The following is a 9,741-nucleotide window of genomic DNA, read 5'->3' on the forward strand; positions in this document are numbered from 1 at the left end:
CCCCAGTTGAGTCACATGAGGATGGGAGTGGGGCACATAAGAATAATCACGAGACCAATCAAATCCACTGCTAGACAGGAAAGACCATGTTGGTCAAGTCCTCCAAAATCCCTAGCCTCATGGAAGAGGAATGGGTGTCTGGAAATCATTGGGTCTGCTAAGGAGAGCTTGCAGGCCTAGATCCAGAATGTCCACTTGGGACCCATTACACAGGGCAGGAGAGAGAAGCCAAGCACACTGGCTCTGCCATCATGCCCCTTCCTGGAAAAAGGGGAAAGTTGGGAAGGCGTGTGTGTGTGTGTGTGTGTGTGAGTGTGCATGTACATGCAGTGGAGAGGTCTAGGGGCCCACCGGGCTTCCATCTTCCCTAAGCTGGTCTCTTCTACACCACGCGTTGGTCCTCAGCCCCTTGCAAAGAGAAGCACCAAGCAGAGAAGGGCTCAGATTTGTGCTTTTTTTTTTTTTATTGTTAGCACTTCCTGGGAGCAGAGGGCACCTCTTCTGTGTCTAGTATCTAGTACTTCAAGCTCTTGCTTTTGCTCTTTTCTCCATACTTTTCTTCCAGTGCTTTCTGTAAGTTCATATTCATAGCATTTTTCTGGTGCCACCGTCCTACAGAGAGTGGGGGAGGAGCCAGCACAGACCACTCAGCAGCCTCAGGCACACCAGACCCCGGGTCACCCATCCCTCCTGCAGGTCTACCCCAGGGCCCATGTACTGCCCAGGAAGGAGAGTGCCCACCTCCCATCCCCACAGCTCCCCACCTACCCAGATCATCCGTCTTCCTCCCATGCCAGTGCTCTGTGTCCCTCACTGATTTCTCAATCACCTCTGGTGTGTAGGAAGCCTTCATGAGGCTCTTTGTCTCCTGGGGGGCCCCTGTGGAAGACCATGAAGAAATCCCCAGATGCCCCATGGCAACAGAGGTTGGACACTCTACTGTTTATGTGCACAACAGTTTCCTCTATGGAGTAGCTCGTAGAACATTCTAGGCGCATGTGTGTGTGTGCTCAAAATCCCTGGAGGAGACTAGAAGGGAAGGGCTTGCAGCATGGCCGTCCCCCGGGGATGCTTTCTCACTTATCCTGTTTCTCTCTCTTCACCTCTGTACAGCGAATGCACAGGCCCTAAAGCTAGTTAAAAGAAAAGAAAAAGAAAAGAAAAGAAAAATTGGTGCAAATAAAAAGCACAAAATAAGGTCAGGGAAATAAACCTAAGTATATCAATAATTACAATAAATATAAATAGACTGACTAATCTCACAGATTAAATAATACACCATCAGATCAGAGAAAACAGTTTCCAGATCTATATCATTTAAAGCATACTTAAAACAAAAGGAAATAGAGAATAAGCATAAAAGGATAGAAAAAGATATACTAAGCAAACAATAACCCAAAGCTTTCTGATCTAACTACATCGTTATCAGACAAAATAAGAGTGTAAGGCAAAGACATGATGGGAAATAAAAATCACTGCAATTCATTAAGATGATGTAATAATTCCAAACTTGATTCACTAAAATAATCTCAAAATAGAGCAAAATTGACAGAACTACAAGAAGAAATTGACAAATCTGTTGTCATAGGGGAAGATTTAAAGGTACCTCTTAGTAATTAATAGATTAAGCAAAGAATATTAATAAGAAATTGGAAATTTTATATAGAAATAATTAGCAATCCTGTTCTATCAAATAAACACAGACTCTGTACCCAAGAGATTTTTTTAAATTTATTGCCAGTCGGTGTGTGTGCTCACTAGAGAGACAGAAAGCACCTCCCAGTGCGGTGTGGTTACATCACAATCCCTTTCCTCCATTTCTCTACCCCATCAGGATTTGGGGGCACACATAGGCACCCAGTGCATTTTTCAAGCCACTGGGGCCAACCGGAGGCCATGTAGAATCTGGCTCCTTAAACACAGCCGTTAGCCAGGACCAGCTACAGGACCAGCCCCCAAGAGATTATTTTCAGACACAGATCATTTACAAAAATGAACCATCTCTGGGGCAGTAGGTGCCATGGAGGGAAGGCAGCTGGATCCCACATGGCCAACTGTGCAGTTCCAGTCCCAGACCTGGTGGCTTGAAAAACATCCCAGGTGCATGTGTATGCATGTCTGAAAATCCCAAGAGGAGAATGGAGAAGAAAGAATTGTGGTGTGGCCATTCCCCCAGGGAGTGATTTCTTACTTTTCCTGTCTCTCTTTTCTCTGTCTTTTTCTTTTTTAAAATATTACATTTATGGACCAGCGGGCGGCATGGTGGTTAAGGGAGATGGATCCCACATGGCCAATGGCGTTACTCGATTCCCAGACTCAGCAGCTTGAAAAACATTCCAGGCATGTGTGTGTGTGTGTGCTCAGAATATCCCAAGAGGAGAATGGAGAAGAAGGGATTTGGCGTGGACACACCCCCTGGGGAGGGATTTATCTCTTTCCCCCTTCTTTGTCTCTTTCTTTCTCTGGCAAGCACATGCCCTATAATAAAACTAAAAAAAAAAAAAAAAAAAAAAAGCTTTGTGACCTCTGGCCTAGGGCTACCAATATTCAAGTCTCAACTCTGACCTCCCCTACCTGAGTAGCCTTGAGCAAGTTACTTAATTTTTCCATGCCTTGAAGTTTTCCTCTCCAAAAAATAAAAATGGGAATTATAGCACTTACCGCATAGGGTTCTTGTGAAAATTAAACTGTACGTAAAGTCCTGAAAGTAATGCCTGATGACACGTTGCATGCCATGCATAAATGTAGCCATTATTACTCTTCAAAAACATCCCAAAGATAGCCGAGCCTCTGTGGCACCATCAGGAGCCCACTAGACTGTGGAGTGGAAGCCATAGGCTGACTGCTTGTGGTTCGAGTCCCCAGCCTGGCTAGCATGGAAACACACCCACACACAGGCACGTGCCCAGATCCTGCTGGGCAGAAGGGGGTCACGTCCTGACTGAGCCCATGGAGGGTATGCTCTGCGCTCTCTTTCATGCACATGTGTGATCACGAATTTTTTAAAAGCTCTGAAAAATCTACAAACAATTATTAGAATTAAAAGGTGAGCAGGACCAGCAGTTGGTATAATGGCTATATCTCTGGACCCCCATGTATTTGACTATAATTCGAGTCCCAGACCTGGTGGCTTAAACTTACACTGGGCGCATGTGCATGTGTGCCCAAGATCCCGAGAAGAGAATGGAAGAGAAGAATGGAAGAGAAGGGATTGCAGTGTGGTCATCCCCCAGGGGGTGATTTCTCACTTTCTGTTTCTCTATCTGTCTCTCTGTCTTTAGAGCGCACACACCCTATAGCAAAACCCTCTCGAAAAAAATTTTAAAAAAAAGAAAAAGGGTTAAAAGGTGAACTGAGCAAGGTTTCTAGCTATAAGATTAATATAGAAAAATAAAAATGGTATCTGCATATACCGGCAGCAAAGTCAGGAAATGGAATTATTGGGCGCGCAGGTGGTGCAGAGGTTAAGGCGGCTGGATCCCCCATGGCCTACTGTGTGTTTCAAGTCCTGGATCTAGCGGCCTGAGCGTGCCTTGTGTGTATGCGTGGCCAAAATCCCAGAAGGAGAATGGAGGGGAAGGGAGTGTGGTTTAGCCATTTCTCATTTTTTCTCTCTCTCTCTGGCAAGCACATGTACTCTATAACAAAAACTAAAAAACAAAATGTCATCATTGAGCAGGCTCATGGTACAGGGGTATTGTACTACTCTAGACAAGCTGGATCCCACACTGTGACCAGGGTTCAAATCCCTAGTCCAGCTAAACTGAAACTCCCAGTACTGCATTGTGCCCACGACCTAGTGGTCTGGGGAAAGGGACTGCAACGTGGGCTGACTGTGCCGGGGGCTCTGCTCACCTCTCTCTCAGTCCCGTCCTTCTCTCATTCTCACATGTGCATGCACACGTTCTATCATGAATAATGAAAAAAAAGATTTCTAGAAATGTAATTTTTAAAGTTACCGTTTGCAAAGGAGGTTCTCCCAAATACATCTAACAAAAAGCTGCATGATCTCTACAGAAAAAGATGACAAAATGGGGACTAGCAGATGGCATCATGGTTACGTCGCTGGACTCCCACAAGGTTGACGACGGTTTGAGTCCTCGACCCAGTGGCTTGAAACTCACGCTGGGCACGTGTGCATGCATGCCCCAAATCCCGAGAGGCGAATGGAGAAGGATTACAGTGTGGCCACCCAGCCCGTGGGTGATTTCTCACTGTCTTGGTCTCTCGTGTGAGTGCACGTGCCCTGTAGCAAAAAATCTCTCTCAAAAAAAAAAAAAAAGACAAAATGTTATTGATAGATATTGGCAAAATGTTCAAATTAACGGAGCTATCTACCATATTCATGAATTGGAAAATTCATTATCTATAAAACTGATAACTGAGCCAAAATTGAGCTGTAAATTCAATGTCCTTCCAATTAAAAATCCCAACAGGATATTTTACGGAAACCGAAAGCTGATTCTAAAATCGATATGGACGCTCAGAGGACCTAGGAAGCCCAGACGCTAACAGGCGGGGAGGGCGGCGAAGGCCTGGCAGCACCACCGCCCGATCAGGCAGCAGACTGCTCGCAATCCTGGGTAACTAGACGTGTAACACGGGACCAGCGGGCAGAAGAGGGCCCCTGGAAATCCACCCAGGCAGATACAAACAAACACACCCCTCCAGGACTCCAGGGAAAGACGGGGCTGAGACGAGCTGCCATCCTTGTAAAGAAGGCATTCAAAACGAGTCCCTCTTCACAACAAAAACAGAGATCGACTCCAGGTGGATTAAAGACTTCGATGTGAAAAATAAAACTATTGATAACTGTTTTAGAAGGCCATTTTAAAAGATTATCTCTATGACTCAGCATGGGATAGGATTTCTTCAACCCACACCTCCCAGAATCTCCTAAGCCTCAGTAAATAGCCATTCCATTCTCTGTTGTTCAGGTCAAAGACCTTGAAATCAACTTGAATTCCACTCTCTCTCACACCCCAAATCCATTCGCTCTACTTTACGCAAATACCCAGGGTCCTCAAATATCAGACACCTTCCCCATTAACTCCCTGAGCTACCACAGTGCTCGGGGGCGCCCACCAAAATCCTGCTGTGCACCAGCCCGACTCCCGACCCGTGCCACTGTCACGTGTTCCACCTGGACCTCTGAAGTCATCCCCTCACTGGTTTTCCCATTTCTGTACCAGTCCCTATTGTCTATTCCGTCTCTTTAAACGTATTTTTTTTTTTTTAAGAGAGAAAGAGAGGGGGCACCATAGAGGGTCCTCACACTGTCTGGGCCAGCCTGAATTATGGCCATTCCCCGAGTGCCCTGGGAGGTCCTGGGATGAGAACCTAGGACCCTTCCCATGTAGGTCCAGCTATACCACCTTTGCCCCCCGCCCCCACCTTCTCCCCCTGCCATGTCTATCCTCAGCACAGGAATCTAAGCTGGAGTGATCCTTTAGCCTAAGTCAAACAAGGCCTCACAACCCACCCTGTCTCCTCGGATTGCCTTTCCCACCCTCCTGTGCAACCACACAGCCTTACCACCCTCCAACGGCAAGTGCCAAGGCTTCCCACTGAGGGGTGGAGACTGAGAAGGCACTTGGATGGGTCACACCAACGGTTTAGGGCTACAGGTGAAGCCCAGATTCGTGGTGTTTGCCAATTTCCGGAGTGCAACCTCCACTCCCACGCCCAAGTGAGAGAGAGCATTCATAGGCCAGTCGTTTCGGGAAGGTAACAGACACTTGTGAGCCGGTGCGAGCCGGTAGCAGCTGGCTCTGCCACACCCTGGGCACAGCCCTACTTCCTCGGCTGGACGATGGCAGGCGGATTGTTTAAATATGCTTTTACGTTTGTATCGACATCATTGCACGAGGCTGTACATAAGAACTGTTGAATTGAGAAGTGCAGACAGGATTCCTGGGGCCCAGAAGAGAGGACAGGCCGAGCTGTGTTCTCACTTCCCACCTAGCACCACCCCTTCTCCAAATTTAAAAGAAAGCCCAGAGAGTCTTGCAGTGGGTGTCTCGTTCCTCCGGTGACCAGGATCTGAGCCAGGGAAGAAAGTTTGCCAGGCCCTGGGAGCACCAGCGAGGGCCTGGGGGGAGGACAGAGGAGAGCCAGAAGGAGCTGAGCTTGGCAATAAGGCCAGACTGGAATGTGGGACAGAGAGACGCCACTGCCTGCCGGACGTGGACCCCCATCTGAGCAAGCTAGGCAGCTCTCGGGAGCAGTCACATGCAGGGAGGTGGCTTGGTGCCAAGCGAAGACTGGAGTTGGGAGGCAGAAGAGTATATAGGCTTGAGCCGCAGACAGACCTCAGACCGCTCCTAGTCCGGGTCTTGAACCACTGGTCTCCGAACTGCCTGGGACACGGAGCTAATAGCACCCCCAGCCACCCAAACTGGACCACGCTGACCCGAAGGAAACCTCTGTGAAAGTCAAAGTCCCCAAGCCTCACTTCCTGTTTTTCCAGGTGGCACCACCACTGGGTTCTGGGAAAGAAAAAGAACGACTTGAACAGTCACTGGGCCCTCATGCCATGCCACACCTTCGGAGTTTGCCAATGGCCCAGTGAGGGCCAAACTGTCCTTGCTGTCCCCATTGTACTGAGAAGGCAGCTGAGGCTCAGAGAGGGTAAGGACCTGCCTGGAGTCACACCCTGCTAGTGAGTGGCTGAGCTGAGCTTTGGACCATGTCACCGGAGTCAAGGTGCCCAGCCAGAGGTGTGCTGGCCTCCTACTGGCAGAGGAAGAAACCAGGGTGTCCGGGGTGTGAGGGGCTGACTGCCCACGGGGAAGGCTCATCCACACAGTGAGGCAGACTCACTAGGGGACTGGGCGTTCCCAGGACTCTCCGGGCACATGCCAGGTACAGTGTCCTGGGGTCCTGGACCCCGTGTGGGTGGACACCGAGAAGGCCTTCCCTGCCCAATGCCTTGGAGACCAAGGTGCCCCGCCCTCGCTCTTCAACCTGACCTTGAAACAAGTTTGACCGCATGTTGTAGCCCAGATCGTAGTAGTCTTGGAAGATGGAGGCGATTTCCACAGAGCTCTCGGTCCTGCTGGGCCATGAGCTTGACTTCTTCTGGCCCTCAACGACTTCACCAATGACCCTTCGAGCCTGAGTGGGAGGCAGGGAGAAGAGACAAGGGATGGGAAGACAGAGTCAAGCCCCAAACCTCCCCTAGCTCCTCCTCCCTCTGCGCCTGGCCTCACTATCCCCCAGGCCAAGGTTCACCTGTGGTTCCAACCAGCCACCCGTAATCCCCCTTGCACAGTGGGCCAGGGTATTGGGGGTGCTGTGACCATATAACCTCCTCCAGGCACTGAAACCTGCTATGTGCAGCACCAAGAGGGGTCTTCACAGGGCAGCGCTTGTCCCATCATTTTATAAATGAGGAAGCTGGGCCCCGGGAGGCCAGGGACTTGCCCAGTTCTCACAGTCGAGGTATCACCCAAGTCAGCTCTGGGTAGTTGCTGTGAGGGTTGAGATGGAGGCTTTGAAATCGGGTCTCAGAATGCCAAGCAGGAAGAATGGTTAGCACGTGGCCGGAAATGGCAGGTGAGTTCTACCTCTTGCTTCACTCAATCAGTAGTGACTGCTAACAATGATCCATCGGGTGGAAACGAGCTCTGGCAACGATTAATGATGCCTGCCATGAGTGCAAGCTCGGGGAGCAGTGGCACGCATCCTGTGGGTTTGCCGTGGTGGTCTCGTCCACCTGCCTCATTACAGATGTAGGGACTGAAGCCCGGAAAGAGGAAGCAGCATGCCCAGCCACTTGGCATTCAGGGGCAGGATTGAAACCTGGGTCCAATAGATGCCGTCCATCTAACTCAACGCTATTTCCCCTAGCAGACTTGTTCAAACTGAAAGCATCCAGTTCAAAGAAAAGACTACTATAGCAACAAAGCCATGGGGCCGTGGCTCCAGAATCTGCCGGCTCAGCTTAGACCCTTGTCCTACACAACTGGGTGAATTAGGTGACCTTACTTAACCAATCTATGTCTCAGGCTCCTCATCCATGAAATGGAAATAACAACAGCACCTTCCTCACAGGGACGCTGGGAAGAGAACCAGGTGGCTACGTGTGAAGTTACACAGCGCACGGCGCCTGCACGCAGCAGGTGTCAGTCAGTGCTGCTTTCTACTGCTAGGTACCGCAGGGACTCTACTCATGGCAGGTGGCTCCTCAGTCGCTGTGAGAGTCCACTCATGACCCTCCTGCTGCCCTTAGCCTCCTGCACCCCCACTGTGACACCTGCTCCTCGGAGACCAACTGATCCACCATGTTGCTCCCAAACTTGTGGCGGATGTTGTCAGGGATGACGCTGTCCTTCTGGCTCCTGGGCGTGCCTCTGTGGTCCTGGGCCCCCAAGCCAAGGCCTCCATCCTGCCCCTGGCACAGCAGAGCCCCCTCTCGGGAGGTGGCCCTCTTCTCGCTCGAGGAGGGTCGAGAGCCCCCCTTCTTCAGGGACCCAGGTCGGTCCATTCCCAAAGAATCCGTGCTGGCAGCCGTCGGGGGTGGAGGCCGGATCTCTTCCAGGTGGGCCTGCCCGCGCGAGCTGCCTCTCCGGGGCAGGGGCAGAGGTGGCTGCAGGGAAAGTGGGTCCTGGTACTTGAACTTGGAGGTGTCCAAAGAGGCGCGGGCAGGCCTCCAGGGGGCCATGTCCTGCTGGCCCTCCTTGTTGCTCAGGTGAGCCCTGGTCAAAGTGGTTGCACCTGAATAGGCAAGAGAAAGCAGGGCAGAGAGACAAGAAGCAGAAAGAGAAGCGAGACAGGAGTGGGGAGAGGGACAGATGACATGGAGACAGAAAGGGACGGGGACAGACAGAAATTGCAGGAGCAAGGGGAACAGGCGAGGAATAAAAACACACCCGAACAGGGAGGTCGCTCAGCCAGTCAAGTACACCCAGGACGGGTTCTCCCCCAGGGCTCTCGACAATAGAGCCATCACCCAAGCCCGTCCAGCCTCAAGGCCGCGCTGTGTGACCTTGAGGGAGGAATTTGGCCTCTCTGTGCCTTGGTGTCCCTGGCTCCATTTGGATAGCTCTCTGCCCCACTTAAACCTCTCTGGGCCAGCAGAGGCCTTGCTTGGCTTGGCCACATCACATGCCTGCGAAGTGCCAGAGCTGGGTTAGAGCCCCATCTTGGGCTCCCCACCCTCTTCCTCTAGGCAGATGAGGGGTGTCCCCCACCTCACTCCCGCCTCTCACATCCCCATCTTTGCTGCTCTCCGTTCACATGCCATGACTCCCAGCCTGTGACGTCTCCTGTCACTGTCACCCCCTTCCCTCCTCCCTGGCTCCAGATGACACACTGTCCCTTCTGCCCGCCGTGCCCTGTGGTGTCCCACCTGCCAACACTCGTCCAGAGCAGGCAGTGTCAGACCTGCTGGCTGCTGGGCCCCCTGCCCCTCACAGCGCCTGCTCCACCATTCCCAGAAGAGCCCCTCTTCCCCCGACACGGGGGCTGCAGACCCCTCCCAGGGCGGTGCATGTCTCCGCTGTCCCGCCCACGCCCTGCTCTCCCACCTCCCTGTCTCCTCTGTCCTCGCCCCTTTGTCACCTACACACAAGGCAGAGGGAAAACGTGCTCCCGGAGACAAGGCCTTCCCTCCTCTGCCCTGGGCTCTGTCCCAACCAGCAGGCAGCCAAGCAGAGGGGAGCCTCTGGGACACTAAGCCTGCCAGGATGGGGATGGTGATCCCTCTGGACAGAGTGGAGGCAGAGAGGGAAGGACGCT

At 51.6% G+C, this 9,741-nt stretch overlaps 1 protein-coding gene across 1 annotated transcript in view; it reads right to left on the bottom strand.

The window, feature by feature from the left end:
- Positions 1–451: 451 nt before the first annotated feature.
- Positions 452–9,741, bottom strand: part of CIMIP4 (ciliary microtubule inner protein 4) — an 11,818-nt gene continuing 2,528 nt past the window's right edge. The window contains exons 4-7 of the mRNA XM_006156524.2: positions 8,258–8,718; positions 6,972–7,116; positions 769–879; positions 452–612 (exon numbers count right to left, since the gene is read on the bottom strand). Of these exons, the coding sequence (XP_006156586.1) occupies positions 515–612; positions 769–879; positions 6,972–7,116; positions 8,258–8,718 (815 nt within the window). The 3' untranslated portion in view covers positions 452–514. The remainder of the gene's footprint in view (positions 613–768; positions 880–6,971; positions 7,117–8,257; positions 8,719–9,741) is intronic.

The sequence above is a fragment of the Tupaia chinensis genome, unplaced genomic scaffold (genome assembly GCF_000334495.1).
Source record: "Tupaia chinensis unplaced genomic scaffold, TupChi_1.0 Scaffold000496_1, whole genome shotgun sequence".
Taxonomy (NCBI): domain Eukaryota; kingdom Metazoa; phylum Chordata; class Mammalia; order Scandentia; family Tupaiidae; genus Tupaia; species Tupaia belangeri.